The sequence below is a fragment of the Hesperophylax consimilis genome, chromosome 9 (genome assembly GCF_061612785.1).
Source record: "Hesperophylax consimilis isolate HC1 chromosome 9, BYU_Hcon_1.0, whole genome shotgun sequence".
Classification (NCBI taxonomy): domain Eukaryota; kingdom Metazoa; phylum Arthropoda; class Insecta; order Trichoptera; family Limnephilidae; genus Hesperophylax; species Hesperophylax consimilis.
In genome coordinates, this window is record NC_142844.1 from 16,255,612 (window position 1) to 16,271,799 (window position 16,188).

General features: G+C 34.5%; 2 protein-coding genes and 1 long non-coding RNA gene across 3 annotated transcripts; all 3 read left to right on the forward strand.

The window, feature by feature from the left end:
- Positions 1-707: 707 nt before the first annotated feature.
- On the forward strand, positions 708-2,670 carry LOC149420983 (cecropin-like). Its single transcript, XM_089635318.1, has 2 exons — positions 708-913; positions 1,821-2,670. Exons 1-2 carry the CDS (start codon positions 806-808, stop codon positions 1,908-1,910), a joined length of 198 nt encoding a protein of 65 aa, XP_089491444.1. The 5' UTR covers positions 708-805; the 3' UTR covers positions 1,911-2,670.
- Positions 2,671-9,249: 6,579 nt separating this feature from the next.
- On the forward strand, positions 9,250-10,617 carry LOC149420984 (cecropin-B-like). Its single transcript, XM_089635317.1, has 2 exons — positions 9,250-9,496; positions 10,335-10,617. Exons 1-2 carry the CDS (start codon positions 9,377-9,379, stop codon positions 10,419-10,421), a joined length of 207 nt encoding a protein of 68 aa, XP_089491443.1. The 5' UTR covers positions 9,250-9,376; the 3' UTR covers positions 10,422-10,617.
- A 4,091-nt stretch (positions 10,618-14,708) lies between these two features.
- Positions 14,709-15,764, forward strand: LOC149420985 (uncharacterized). The gene is made up of 2 exons (XR_016302604.1): positions 14,709-14,940; positions 15,481-15,764. It is a non-coding gene; the product is annotated as an uncharacterized LOC149420985 (long non-coding RNA).
- Positions 15,765-16,188: the final 424 nt, after the last annotated feature.

Below are 16,188 nucleotides of genomic sequence, written 5' to 3' on the forward strand. Positions count from 1 at the left end.
TCGATTCCCACAGTTGTAACTATCCCGTAAACTTTTTTTCGCATCCTGAAAAACGACTTGGAGTGTTTTGTTTGTTTGTAATTATTGCATCCGTAAAGTGCACACACAGAACTAACGTTTTGAGACATTATATATATTTTTTATCAAAATACAAATGAGATTAAAATACACACCTCCACCAAGAAATAAAAAATAAAAATTGCCGCCATTGAAAGGAATGTCAACGTGAATGTTGCCAATATTTTACTGGAGTTGAACGTATTATGAGTATTAAAGGGCGTTTTCATTTGTGTGGTCACAAAAAAGAGTACGAAATTAAATACTGGTTAAAACTGGGATAAAAGTAATAAGTAACTGTGATTATATATCTATATTGTCAATATTCGAAACACGCTCACGCTCAACGCCCAGAATGCCAGAATTCGAAAAATACAATCGAAAAAGACGGCCCGCCCTAATGTATGGATTCATAATAATGCATTGACGTAGGTACTTTGATTTTTTGGTATATAATTTTGTTGCCCGCTGTGATAGGGATATCCCAGTGTTATGGCGGAAGAAATGTAGGTACATGTTTCAGTGTGTATGTGAACGATGCATCAACAGTGGTGAACGCTGGGATTCCCTCCACTACATGGAGATTTCTGACCATTAAATTCACCATATAAATACTCACCATCTCTCAGCTTGGTGTTAAATGGGATAAGCTTTCTTGAGCGAACAGTACCTAAGAGTTTAATTTGGTATTTGATAAGAGATTGTCTAATTATTTGTGTTTGAATTTGTGTTCTGTTTTAAATTCAAAATGTCTTCTGCAAAGTTGTTCGTTGTGATTCTGGTGGCGATGCTGGTGGCTTCTGAAGTGTCATCTGCGCCTGCTCCTGAACCAAGGTGGAAAGGATGGAAAAAAATTGTAATATATTTTTAGACTTTACAAATTTTTACTAGTATCAAGTACAGGGTTTTCCAATAAGAGGTGTTATTTTCAATAGCCCGCTATTTTGATAGATGTTACTTTTGAAGCTGTCATTTTTTGACATTTGACAAGTAGAAACTACGCCATTAATAAAAATGGAACGATACACGCTTCAACAACGCATTGAAATTATTAAAATTCACTTGAGTGAATCAAATGCAAATCATCTTGAGTGATGAGGCCCATTTCCACCTCGGGGCTTCGTCAACAAGCAAAATTGTCGCATCTGGGGCTCGGAAAACCCAATAGTTATTGTTTAAAAGCCTCTCTATCCTCAACGTGTGACTGTTTGGTGCGGTTTAAGGTCCGGCGGAGTCATTGGTCTTTACTTTTTCTAAAATGAGGCTGGAGCAACAGTTACGGTGAATGGAGAGATGATTAATGATTTTTTACGGCCGGAATTGGATGGTAGTGATCTGGACAACGTTTACTTTCAACAAAACGGCTCTACGTGCCACACAAGCAACGAAACCATTGATCTTTTATGATTTAATATCAAAATAACACATCTTATTGGAAAACCCTGTATTTTGTTTCAAATCGTTAAAAATGTTTATTTGTTTATTTACCTGTGGCTAGCCGATGAGAAATCGTACTTCTTCTTTGACGGTCAAAGTAATGTTTCAAGTATTTATGACTGATAAAACTTACGTTGCTAGCTGAAAATATTTAGATTGACCAAGAAACTTTACGCACAAAAACTGTAAACTCCTTTGCGCCAGAAGTCACACATTCTGTAAATTTCAGAAATTGAGATAGATTATAGATTTAAGATGGTGCAAGTTTTTTTAAATCTAGATTATAGTGAAAACAATGTATTAATTAATGTTTTTCTTTTTTTTAGGAGAAAGCAGGCCAACGTGTTCGAGATGCAATCATCAAGGCCGGCCCAGCGGTGGGGGTTCTCACCAGTGCTGCGGCTTTAGGAAAATAAAAATAAATTAAGTAATTAAAACAATATCATAAGATGAGACAATGCCCTAAAATAAAGCCTGAATCTGAACGACGAAAGTAAAGCAGCCGTGTACAAAAATATGCGACACGCGGCTCTGGTGTTTTGGACAGACCTGTGGTTGAATTTGTCATAACAAATCTCTAAAATAAAGCGTGAATCTTAACAAAAAAAGTGATGAAGTCGTGTAAAAACAATATTCAATAATGGATGGACCTACGGTCGACTTTGCCCTGGCAAGCCAACAAAATCCGTGGGGTTTATTTTAATTATTTTTGATGAACGTATTACTAAAATTTCATATGTTTCTAGAGGGATCCCTCGGGAAGTTACTGATTTATCGTATAGAAAAATAAAATCTGGTGCTTACCGCTAATTTTATAGTTAATTTACCGTTAATTTTATACATAAAATATTTTAATGGTAAGGTCATGTTATTATTTATCTTAAATATAAATGTCTTAAATCCGTAGGGATAGATTTAACTTAATCAGAAATAATTAAAATGCTAGCAAACCTCCGTTACTACAGTCTTATGATGCCTTATCCCAGAATATCTATTTTTTATTATCATTTGGCTCTCAGAGTGCTGTATTGTTTGTTTAATGAGCGCTTGTGAAATTAAAGTGTATTATTACATTAAGTATGTTTTTAAGATACTAAATTTAGGTTGCCGTTTTACTTATGTTTTTATCTGTTTAAGTACAAATATGTAAGATTGTAATAATAAAATTTAGATAAACACAATTATTAACAAATGTCTCGTTTTTCTTCCTTGAATGAGTATCCATATTATTTTTTTAATGTTAGAGATTATTAGAAGAGTTGTAAGTACTTAAAATGATTTATCACCTTTGTTCATACTGAAAAGCGGGTTTTAAACCTTATTTGCAGAAAAGAACCATATTTGATTATTATTTAAAATTTAAATGTAAAAAATATGCCTAATGTGACCGGTCAGTAGCTGAGTTGGCGTCGCGTTTGGGTCCCACCCAGGCGTCACACGTTCAATTCCTCGGCTGGCTAAGTCCTCCATCACAACATAAGGGATATTTTCCGCTTACTGTGGTGGTAGTAGATTTTCAAATATTGTCAGGTTATTCGTAACCCGTGAATGTTTGTATTTCTTTTTTGAAATATATATATAAATATATCCTACCTTTGGCTAGGAATAAGTTATATAAAAAAACCTTCATTTCAATCTAAAAGATATCGAAAATATTCATCAATTTAAGCTTACATTAAAAAATTCGTATTCATTATTAATTTAAAACTAGCTGTTCCCCGCCACGCATTGCTGTGGCTTAGCCTGTCTGTGTAGACAGAGAAACAATAACGCGTGTTTGGTAGCAGAAGTCAGGGACGCCCGAGGAAAACATGGCACGATCAAGTGAATCAGATTGTCGAGTCGGGCCATGTCAAGAGTCAGAATAATAGAAGAGTATGTATGAATGTGAATGAGGCAAGAAGTGTGTGCCAAGACCGAGTTGTTTGGCGGTCCGTCCTCTCTGCCTACCCCTGCGGGGAAAGGGCCAGATGGTTAGTTAGTTAGCTTTTAAGTTAACAGATGGGGTTGTTTTTTTTTTTAAAAGCATGTTTTTTCCTGTCACTGGTGACATCAATATAATATAGGTAAATAAAAAACACATGCGTATTCGAATGCAACGTCTTCAAGGCAATCTTTGAAGAACTTTCGAAGATTTAAGATTTTGAACAAACGAACAATTTTATTTATATTAATCTTTTTCTGTTATCGTTAAATCTTGAATTTTTCTTGCATATTTTCTTATTATTATTTACGATATTTTTATTTTTCTTTATCACAATGTAACATGTAATTGATACATGTATTGTAAAGAATACATTAATTAAATAAATAAAACATTATGATAGCAGCCCGCAGAAATATTACAAGGTAATCTGATGAATATAATTTTTGAAAAGATTTTTTCTATTATTCACGAGACAATCAATATCAATCAGAAATCATAAGTTCTCTGTTCTCTTATTGGACTTCTGAAAAAGTTTAACCTATGAAATTACCTCCAGTCAAATCGAAAGTCAATACATCAGTCAAAAAAGTATTCATTTTTTCATTATGACAATATGAGAATACAATATTTTTTTTTTTTTTGCTTGGAGTTTATTTACCTGGGTTGGGAGGGACATTTTTCAAGTGTAAGTTAGATTTTAGCAGTTGAAAATAAATTAATTTAATTAAAAGTATAACAACAAAAAAAACAAAAGTTGGTCATAATTATATTATCGGGTGTTTATGGTAAATCATTGACTAGGGGAAACATTTAGGACTTTGTAAGTAGAATGTTTTTTAAAAATCAAGTGAAGAAATAAGATAAGTAGCTTATTTAACGAATTATAGTTGAAAAAATTTGCGTGTAGACTTACCTGGGAATTTTATGAATAGTCCAGTCAAGTTAAACATGAAAAGGGGGTTGTGCTTGCAAAAGGTCCAGTCATTCTGAATTTTTTATATGTTGTTAGGACCTAAACCAGTATTAAAAAAAAAATTGCAACTTCGAAAGTGCTGTGCGAGCGGCGGTGGACCTAAAAAACCAGGAAATTTTCGGATTTTTTTCAGTTTTTGCTCAATATCTCAGTAAAGGGAGGGTCTGACCGGTGTAGTTGTTATAAATACTTTTAAATAAGACTAAATTTTCTATAATTTGAGACTAAAGCAAGCCATACACAGCCATTAGTTTTCAAGATACAGTTCTTCAAAAATAGGCAATTTTTTCCAAAAAGTGAAATTTTTTCGAAAAGGTCACTTATTTTGTAAAATAACTTCTAAAATACGCATCCCACGTCAAATATTATGGGAAATAAAGTGGTTGTAAATTAAATTAACTTTCATTTAAAACTAGATTAATATCTGTAGGCTTAACGGTTCTCTCAAAAATGGCAGATAACCAAAAACAGTCATAAGTGGATTTTGGGTGAAATGCAAATAAACTGTTCTCACGTCTTTTTATGGTTTTATTTATCAAACAGTTAACAGATTTTTGATGAAAAAAAGAAAAGATATTACATCTATCAGGAATAACGTCATCTTCAAACTTTGTTTTATATACCTACATACCAAAATGCTTGTACAAACATCATGGTACCTACTATAAGGACAAATTACATGTTCAGAAAAAATAAAACTAATATAAATCATGTAGGTATTGTGTCTTGGTTGCCAAATCATGTATTTCTTTTTATCTTAGCTGGGAGAGGCGCCCAGTCTGTAGTCGGGTCATCTTCATCGTCCGAGCATTTCAGCTCCACATCCGGGACTTTAATGCAAAATTTGCCACCGCATGACTGACAGAGGACTGAGCAATGGAGCCCAGCCTTTCTACACGAGCAGCTCCCAGAGCATCCTTTATTGCATTTACACGAAATTTTTCGCAAAAGGGCAGAAGGTGCGGGATCCATCGTGGTGGGGATGGGGGTGAGTCCTCGAGAAGACAGCTTCCACCCCCATTTAGTGGGATTCAAGTTGACTCCCCGCCACTTCTGCACTTGGAGGTAGCACCTTGCTGCATGGTGGCCTGCAGCATCTTCCGTCGGTGGCAAACGGGCGAGGTTTATGTTTGTTGAAGTGACAAACGTCTTATACCTCAGGAAATCCAAAGTATCCCTCGCGATGTCACCCCCATATAGAGCCACGAAGCACTTGATGCCTGCTCCACTCACGGCTTGTGGGGTAGAGTCTGGCCGAAGGAAGACCTCCACTTGCTCAGCAAGTGGTTCACTCTTGCTCAGAAGTGTGCTGATTTTGGTCTTTCCTTGGCCAAACGGTGCTGAGGTGGTATCGCACCCGGCAAACGCGTGGGTAAATAGTACCGTTCCTGGTAATTGTCGGGTGTCCTGGTTGTTGTAGGAGGTCGTAGAGTAGTGACAGCAACCAGCTTCACCCTTCGTGCTCTTCTGAAGATAGACGTTTGTCTCTTCAGCGCCTAAACCATTGAGAAGAACGAGCAGGTCGACATCTTCTCCCACTATGACGACCCGATCGGCATCTGCTCTTTTTGATAACGCCATCATGACGATCTCTCGATCAGCATCTTCTTTGGCAACAGCCACTTCTACTCCCTCCTTCTGAAAGGCGTCACAGAGAAGAGTTATAAGGCGTCTCTTATTGTTTTCATTGCCCAAAACATGCTCTTGAGCAATTTGAATTACTGTGGATTCATCGAAAGTCAATTCGTAGCTGGGATGAGCTGCGTAGCGCCGGAGTCGTTCCGCTGTTTTGGTGTTTTTTTTTGGTAGCATCTTCGGGGTAGCCGTCAAAAACGATGGAGACGTTCTTCCCAAAGTGGTTTCGGACGTAGGTGGTATAACGCGCCAAAAGTGCTCGAACCATGCTTTTCCGCTGCCACACGACCTTGTGCAAGAGGTAGCCAACATCCAAAATGACGTGAGTGCTTGCATCTATCAGCGTGTGGCTGGAAAGAGGAGTGAAGGCAGAGTACAGAGTAGATTTTGTGCTCTTGCGCATCCCTTGTTCATTGAACAGAGACATCGGGAACGGGGCCAACTCATACTTGAAGTCATCCTGTAAATTCTGTTCAGATTTCTTTCCAATACACACTCGCTGAAAAATTGTGAGCGGATCCACAGCCACTTTTCTGTTTTTGTCCGGCAGTTTAACGGTTGAGGTGATCAATGCCAGCGTGGTAACTTTATTTTTCCGTTTTATTACTACCTTGTCGTACATTTTCTCCATAATTTTCATTACTCCTTCCGTTCCAACTCTCTGGGCTGTGTGGCAATTAATTTCAGGACCTGCCAGTAAACCACTACTGATAGAAATTAAACTTTCAGTTTTGGGAAATGGAGGGTGGAGAGCAAACCAGTTTTTTAGTTTTTCCACATCACTATTATCTCGGATGATTCGAGAAGGTCTCATGTCTACATGCTGCTCTCCAGTATGACATGATAAGCTGCAAAAACTTCCAGTTCTTCACAAATGTTCAACATAAACACCATTCCTGTTGTCCACCTTGCCAGAACACTTTCGGAGATTCCTCTTCCTTGGGTCAACCCACCGTAGGTTTTCATGGATCGCATCAGCTTCTGCTCAATTGTTAGGTCTGACCACAACCCAGACCAAAACTTGTCAGACCGGCAAATGGTGAAGGATCCTTTTGTGAACATGTCGTATTCACTTTTATCCATCCGATCTTATAGAGCCATCATATCCTGAAGATAGAGGTGCGCGCTCTTAGCATACAAAAAATGTCCAGCTGCGTGGAAAAAATGGAGCATCTTGTGGACAGTGTACAAATGAAGGTTCCAATCACCAGCACGCTCTGCCTGGATGAATAGTTTTATCAAAGTGGTCATACGAAAGTATTGGACCCACAACTGTGATGTTGGACCATTCGCTTTAATTTTCTCCAAGGCACTTTTAAATTTTGCCTTTAGTATTTGGTAGGTATCAATTTCTTCGGCTGATATAGTGAGAGACCTTTCAGTGTCTCGCAGCAATTTTTCAGTCTCGTTTCGCTCCTCAGGAGTTATGTCAACCTCATAAAAAAACAATGCTGGCCAGTGTGAGGTTTGCCAAAATGTGGGCTCGAACAGCTCGTGAATATGCGTGCCCATTCATATGGGTACCCATGGGTATAGGTACTAATGGGTACTTGAAATTTGAAATAGTCGTAATTATATTATAACCCTAGGATAAACCCACGATGATTAATGGATTTACTTCACAGCACAATAAAACCATAAAAAGACGCGAGAACAGTTTATTTGCATTTCACCCAAAACCCACTTATGACTGTTTTTGGTTATCTGCCATTATTGAGAGAACCGACACTAGTCTCAAATAAAAGCTTATTAAATTTACAACAACTTTATTTCATACAATATTTGACGTGAGATGCGTATTTTAGAAATTATTTTACAAAATAAGTGACCATTTCGAAAAAATTTCACTTTTTGGAAAACATTGCCTATTTTTGAAGAACTGTATCTTGAAAACCAATGGATTTATATAAATTGCCTTTGCCTCAAATTATAGCCAATTTAGTCTACTTTAAAAATATTTATACCAATTATACCGGTCAGACCCTTTCTTTACTGAGATATTGAGCAAAAACTGAAAAAAATCCGAAAATTTCCTGGTTTTTTAGATCCACCGCTGCTCGCACAGCACTTTCGAAGTTGCAAATTTTTTTTTTTAATACTGGTTTAGGTTCTAACAACATATAAAAAATTCAAAATGACTGGACCTTTTGCAAGCACGGATGTACATCTTGACTGGACTAGAACTCGGATCACTTAACTTAACAAGAATAATTCTCACTTCTAAATCTCACAAAAATGATGCAGAACATCCGTTTGATATGCAGTCTTATAATCAAATATTAAAAATATATAAATATACAGTATTTTTAATGAAGCATTTCAAGCGCTACTGGGGTGATTTTCACAAAAATAGCGATACATTAATTAGTCTAGTATTCTTATTACTTTATCATGTATCATCTACTTTATGTAAAGTACCACATAGAAGGATATCTATAAAGTACCATATATGAAGGAAAAAATTATCGTAATTAATTTAGGTGATATTTTGGCCAACGTTCCGGACAGCGTTACAGTATTCATCAACATCTTTAGTGTCAGTGTCATCATCATCAATTACACGTCTACCCTTTTGATGGACAGTATTGACACTGTGACACTATCCGCAACTATAGAAAAATATAGAGGTAGCACAACACGGCATAATACCCCAAAAAATAAATCACCACATTTATATACGTACAAAGAAAATGATTAAAAAAAACTATGGCAGCCGTACAGGCACATTTAAGTAGGTTACTACAGATATATTTTAAAAAAATATTATGAAGATTAATACTTGATAAGGAAGCAATAAAACAATAAAGTTTTTTTTAAATAAAAGATACCCAAGATTCTTCGAAACAACTTGCAATGCACGCGCTATTAGAGTTTCAATGTAATCCATTCACCTCACTCCGTCATACAAATCTGTCATGTGTTCAACAGTTGCAATATCCCCTCTAACAAAACTACTCACCTATGTTTATTGTTAGCAAAACATTATTTGGTTTTCCCATCAGATACTAAATACACCTACGCTAACAAATAATAATGTTATATTAGTTTTCTGTTTTCTGAGAGTTCGTTAATGTCGATAATAAAGTTCTGTGACAAAATAATAACAACGTTATCTACAGTGTTCAATGTCGGGGAATCTTCTTTCGAGTAAGAATTTCTTGCATGAGTTTGGTGTTATCAGCTGCTCTGATTTTTTGCGTATAAATAGTGCAACGCTCAGAGCTTTAAATCAAATTAGTTTCATTTCTCTAATTAAGTGGTAGTCCTCTCCTTGCAATAGCAGCAAGCTATTTTTACTATTCAAGTCGTCATTTGGATTTGTGAAAAGTTTTTTTTTATCCAGAACGATGCAATCTACTACCAAGTTATTTGTTATGTTTTTGGTGGCGATGCTGGTGGCTTCCGAAGTTTCTGAGATTTCTGCAGCCCCAGCTCCTGAACCAAGATGGAAGGGGTGGAAGAAAATTGTAAGATTTTATATATTTACTTGATAATTTATGAATCTATGTGTTGTAAAAATATATACCTGTATAAAAATATTTAAGTAAAAAAATAATCATCGAACGAAAAATGCTGAAGATTAACTACCTTGAAGGTAAGAAGTGTACATGGAATAAATATTCATTTTTTGGAATAACTTAGTGAGTAATACCTCAAATTGTAATATTTAAATTTTGAAGATAATATTAGCGATTCCCAAACAAAAATCTGAAACAGAAAAATCAGAATCAGATACGGTCACATCTAGGACTTGAACCAAGTACACTTGCCTTGCCGGGGCACCGGCACCGGGCACCGGATGCCCGGCAAGGAAAGGGTCCTGGGTTCGAGTCCTAGATGTGACCGTACCTTTTCCGATTTTTCTGTTGTAGATTTTTGTTTAGGAATCGCTAATACTGTTTTAAATAATTAAAGAAAAAAATCGTTTTCCTAGCAATGCAATTTCGTAATAACAAAAGGCATTCAAGTAGAAATTTATAAAACATGTAATACAAATGGTTATGAAAATTAATAAGACAGTTAATTAAGAAAAAAGATGAATTTTTATAAGAAATACATATGAATAACTAATAATAAACACTTGTCACTAACAGGGTGTACTTTGGAAACATCTATGAAGTAAGCAAGCCACTTACGGATAATATGGATATATAACTGGGGAAACGGGCTATTTCATTTTTCATTCCACGCTTCGCTAGATTTGCTGATGTTAGTGGGATTCCCACCAAAATTTAAAAATAGTATTATGATCATTGTGTGAATTCAATTAAACTAATCATTTTTGAAATATTTGTATCCTTCCAGGAACGGGTGGGCCAACACGTGCGCGATGGAATAATCAAGGCTGGACCAGCCGTGGCGGTGGTTGGGGCGGCTGGCGCGCTGGGATGAAATCCTCCGGCGTGAACATCCCACGCAATCCAACTGTCTTAAATTATTTATTAGGTTTCTAGTTGTACTACCACAATCGTATTAAATATAAAATGTATTAATGTTATGTGTGTTCGCAATATATACCTAACCCTTCAAATTAGGCTTATGAAATTGTTATAAAATTATCCCAAAATAAAAATTGATAGGAAAATAACACTTTTATTTTCAACTTATCTATTCCCTTAGATAAATTGTATTATAAATTACAAAACAAGGCATGACGTCTCTGAGAATTCTTGTGAAAAATCTTTAGAAATGGAATCACATTATTTTGAACTTGTATCTTAAAATTTTCCATTTTTGTTTATTTATTTGTTTCGGGCTGTTATTCTAGAACGTCTATTTTATATATTTATTAATACCCTAATGCAGTGCTCCGCAACCGGTGTGCCGTGGCACACTGGTGTGTCGTGAGCCGGACACAGGTGTGCCGCGGTCAAATTCAGTGTATTTGACATTTTACAATATTTCATTATGTATTTAATACACAATGACAAAATATTTTTCATAATATTGTCTATTTTTCATTGTCTGCAGATACTGTTAAAAGACGTATTCACAATACATTAGAAACACTGATTAGAAAACTGTTATTGGCTGAAAAATTTGCACTTCAGATCAGCGAAACAACCACTATTAAAAATAAAGCACAGTTGATAGCTATTGTACTTTTCGTTGACAAGGACTTTATTAAAAAACATTATTTATTTTGTAAGGAGGTTCCAAACCGAACTACCGGTGAAGAATTTTTTCAAGTAACTGATGATTTCTTCAAAATATATAATATTAAATGCAGCAATTGCATTGCTGTTTGCATGGATGGCGCTGCGGCAATGACGGGTAGTAAAAAGGGGTTTGTCACTTGTGTAAAACAAAAAAATCCAACGTTACAATTTAAACACTGCTGCATACATCGAGAAGCATTGATGGTCAAAAATTTACCGGAGGAACTTTTGAACACGATGAATGAATGCATTAAAATCGTAAACATAATTAAATCAAGAGCCCTCAACTCGTGAATCTTTGGAATACTCTGTGCAGAAATGGGAGCCGAATATGAATCCTTATTGTTTTATACTCAAATTAGTTGGCTATCCCGAGGCAAAGTTTTGGCTAGATTGTTTGAGCTTCGTCACGAGGTGTGTGAGTTTCTTTTAAATCAAAATATGCCCAAACTATATCAGCACCTCGATGATAATTACTTGATAGCCAAACTTGCATACATGGCTGATATATTCGAGCATTTGAATGAACTTAATAACGAACTTCGGCAGAAAGAGTTAGTACCAAAGTTAGCCCAAAGGATCTAGGTTAGTACAACTGAAAACAAACAATTAACTGTGGATCTGGCCCAACAACATTTAAGTTTGCTTCAGCAGAAATTTGGTCAGTATTTTAATTCCATTAATACGGAATAATACGATTGGATTCGAAATCCTTTTGCAACCAATGCAATAAATTCTACGGAAGCACTGCCTCTGCAAATTCGAGTGGAATTTACAGATTTAAATAATGACATGACATTAAAACTTCACTTCTCCGTAGATCAAGTAGATGTTTACTAGATATACGTTAAAAGGGAATATCCTCACATTTCCGTCAAAGCATTCTTAACACTACTTCCATTTTCAACGACTTACTTACGTGAGCAAAGTTTTTCAACGCTTGTATTAATTAAAAATGATAAGCGGTCATGCTTAAAAGGTCTTGACCAAGAACTTCGGGTTGTGCTGTCAAAAATCGAGCCGAATATAAAACTTTTGTGTTCATTAAAACAAGAGCAGGTTAATTTAACAATTAATCGCTCATTAATTTATTATTATTTTGATTGCGTAAAAATAAATATGTTGTATTTATATGTATGTATATATACTTTTCAAATAAAAAACAAGAAATTATTGTAAAATTTGTGTATCAATTTAATATCTATAGATATAATTTAGCTTTTGGTGTGCCGCAGAATTCTAGGAAGAAATTTGGTGTGTCGTAGGTGAGAAAAGGTTGCGGAGCACTGCCCTAATGGATTCTTATATGGAATTTAAGATTTGCTGTACAACAGTATAAATAGGTATAGTAGTAGTACACAACAGCACATAGGTAGCTATATTTAAAATGAATGAAAATTAATAAAATACTAATACTACAACTAATATTGAATTTAAATAATATTTCCTTAAATAGTAAATAACAGAAAGCATAAATTATAAATGCAAGTATGTTTTTCATTAACTATTATTATTATTCATGTGTGGGGTTTTGTGCGTTTTGTATGTCCAAATACAATCCGAATACATATATTATTGAAAAAATAAACATTTTTTTCTGTATATAATTTCGTAAATTAACTTAAGATTTTCTTAAATATTTTATTCTTGTATTATTTATTTAGTAATATAATATTTATGAGTGTTAAACCAATAAGACAAAAATAATATGAATATAATGTACACATTATAAGAGAGAAGATAATATTTAATACTCTTACTAAATAATTAACTTATTTAATAAGACCCGGTATGGTAGGTAAAATATTTCTAAAGAGTTTTATACGTAAGTATATGACAAAATTATTTAGACTTGCATAAAAAAAACGAGGGCATTGTCATACCGTGTAAAAGTTCCCTCTTCCCGGATTATCTCAGGAACTTTGTAATCTGATTCACAAACATGTTGAGCTCTTTCAAATAATTAATTAACTCACCGAAAACCATTTATTTGCCATTTTTAATATGTCATATTAATGATATTTTTAAAATGGTTAATGTTATATTTTTCACGAATACAAAAAAATAAAACGTTTGCTAGAGTTCTTCGTTGAAGAATGGGTGGGGAAGAAGGGATTGTAACGTTTGTAGGGTTTATATACCTTGCTTATAAGAATTTGTCACAGAACATTTGTTAAAAATGTACGAACCATTAGCAAAGTTCACCACCAGTTAATTTACAGGCTCCTGCCTAGCACCTAGCGGTCAGAGGTAAAACTAGAGCTAACAGATAAAACAGATGTTTTGTCTTATCAATTGGCTTTCTTTGACAGTATTTGTTTACAATTAGCTTGTCAATGTGTTTTACTTGGTTAGATTATAAAAGCCTCGCCGACTGGATTCCTTCTTCTTCTCTCCTATAAAATAGTAAAAAGCAGTCATTATGGTCTACAGACCATTAGTAAAAGTGTTTTGTCCGGGTCGGGAATAATTTAACTCTTTGTAACATTAAATAAAGTGAAATGCAATTTTGTGCAGTAAAAACAAAAAAAAAACATGCGTCTGTTATTGAAGACTTCATCAAGCCCAAACAAATCTTAACAACATTCTTAAACATCGTTAAAACCATTCGAAGTAATGTTTCGGTTTTCACGATTTAGCACCAGGTTATCATTGGAATTCATGAATTCCACTGTGTAAATGTATATTTATTTCTATTGTATTTTTAATTACATGTGTGAATTCAGAACAAATTTCTTTGGCCACAACTGTATCTGAAATGTAAACCCCCAACCAAAGCATCACTCAGTGAGCTGTCAGCTAAACAACGATATTCAAATACACTATTCTAGTGTCTCATTTGTTTATCAAGGTCAGCTTTGTTTATTGATTTATGTAAAATACAACACATAGTATGAAAATAAACAAATTTATTTCGATGTTAATGAGTTTCAATGTCACCTTAATTAGATGTTATGAGTTATATGGTACACCCATCACTTCCTTGGTCAAATATATACTAATTAGTGCATAAAAGCAAAAACCTGTACTTTCAGGGAATCAACCAAAATATGAAATTATTATAAGTAATAATTATTAGCCTGAAACACAACTGTAAATGGAAAAAAATGTTCCGAAAAAAAAATATATGCCACCGAAGGGAATTGAACCCGCACCTTCTGATTGCCAGTCAGGTGGACGGACAGTTCCCGTCTTTTCCCATCATTTATATTTGTGTTTCAGGATAATAATTATTGTTCATAATAATTTGTTATCCTTTGTGCTTTACATAAAAACCTTGTCTTGCAAACATAAGTTTACCTTTAATAAAAAATAATAACGTGAAATATTGACGGGGAATCCTTCTGTTGGTTTAGAAACTGGAGACCGAGAAATTCTCGGAAATGAACCGCAGTCGCTGATAGAAAAGCTCATTCCCCGTTCGTATACGTCATCGATACGGGGAATTACCGGCCCGATACAAAAACGGCTCGACCAACACAACTTGAACCTCACACCAATGTATGCGTTTCACCTCTATTATCTTTGGTTTCACCTTATGTGTGGCAAGTTATAGCGTATAAATGCACTGAAGTTCTCGGTCAGGGATCATTTGTCTTCAAACTACACTCCCTCGCAAGTTGTGCAGAAAGTATTCAAGCATTCGCAACATGAAAGTCTACGCCGCTTTACTAACAATTTTCGTTATTGTCATTGTTTCGGGAGAAGTGATGTCTTTACCTGCCCCGGATTCGGATTGGTTAAAAGAAATTGTAAGTTTTTATTTTCATTTTATTAATTAAACTAGCGCACGCCCGTGAAAAATCACATGATACTCTGAATTCTTCACAAATCAATTCCGATTTTTAAAATGATGTTTAAAACAATTTTCTGTTAAAAATAGTATGTTATACATAGGTATGTCTGAATTCTTGAATTAATTAGTTCAATTTCGGAAAAAAAAATTATTCATAATATAAAACTTTTGTCCATGGTTTTGTGACATGCTTTCCACTACCACACTAGGTACATGCGCGAATCATTGTAGTCGTAAATAGGTATTACACATTTATAAATATATAAATGTGTAATACCTGTTAATTTCTAAATATACTGTTTTGTTAAATACAGTGCATTAGTGTAATGAAGAAATGTATAGTTGGGAGCACATGTTTAAACCAACCTTATTGTAAACTCTTAATTTCCCTAAATTATAATAACTAAATAACTTTACCTATTGAAAGAATGTAAATATAGAAAGTAAACATAAATTGAAAGCAAAGGCGCTTGCTTACAATGATTTTTTTTTTCAGGAGCGGGCGGGACAAAGAATCCGAGATGCTATCATTAGTGCAGGACCTGCTATTGATGTCCTGACGCAAGCTAAAAAGTTGGGAGACTCGCGAGAGGACAGATGAAATGTTAATCCATAAAATTAAAAAAAAACATGTACTACATATAATTATCACGTGGGTGTACTGAACGAAAATATTATTAATGAAATGTACACAACCGAATATAAATATATTTGAATGCCATATTTGACCATTTAATTTAACGTTCCAAATTGATTATTAAATGCCAATACATAATATAATTAACGTTGTTTTATTGTATTTGTCATAAATACAATGACTTCACAGACCAAAAACATTTATTTATAAAATATAATGTTTTTTTTACAATAGATAACCAACTATGTAATGAACACTTGCTTTTGACTTACTTTTGTATAATAAAATTGATCAATCAACAAATCAAATCAAACTTGCATGGGGAAAAAAAAACAGAAAAATTTTCGCTTTTAAAAAAAAAATCTGCCTGTAACTCTGATTCAAAGAACCCTAGAACTCAGATTTGCTTTGAATTTAAGTGTAATTATCAAAATATAGTGTTTAGCTGTCAACGGGATGAATATACTTTACTTTCAACGATAGAAAGACTAGCCCAAGCCAAACAAAAAAAGAAACACCCAAACAACGGAACTCGAGACAAAAGATGACAAGGGCAAGAAAAAGTAC

Coding starts and splice junctions, on each gene's coding strand:
- LOC149420984 (XM_089635317.1), top strand. CDS start 9,377: ATGCAATCTACTACCAAGTTATTTGTTATGTTTTTGGTGGCGATGCTG. Junction 9,497..10,334: donor GGAAGGGGTGGAAGAAAATT/GTAAGATTTTAT, acceptor GTATCCTTCCAG/GAACGGGTGGGCCAACACGT.
- LOC149420983 (XM_089635318.1), top strand. CDS start 806: ATGTCTTCTGCAAAGTTGTTCGTTGTGATTCTGGTGGCGATGCTGGTG. Junction 914..1,820: donor GGAAAGGATGGAAAAAAATT/GTAATATATTTT, acceptor TCTTTTTTTTAG/GAGAAAGCAGGCCAACGTGT.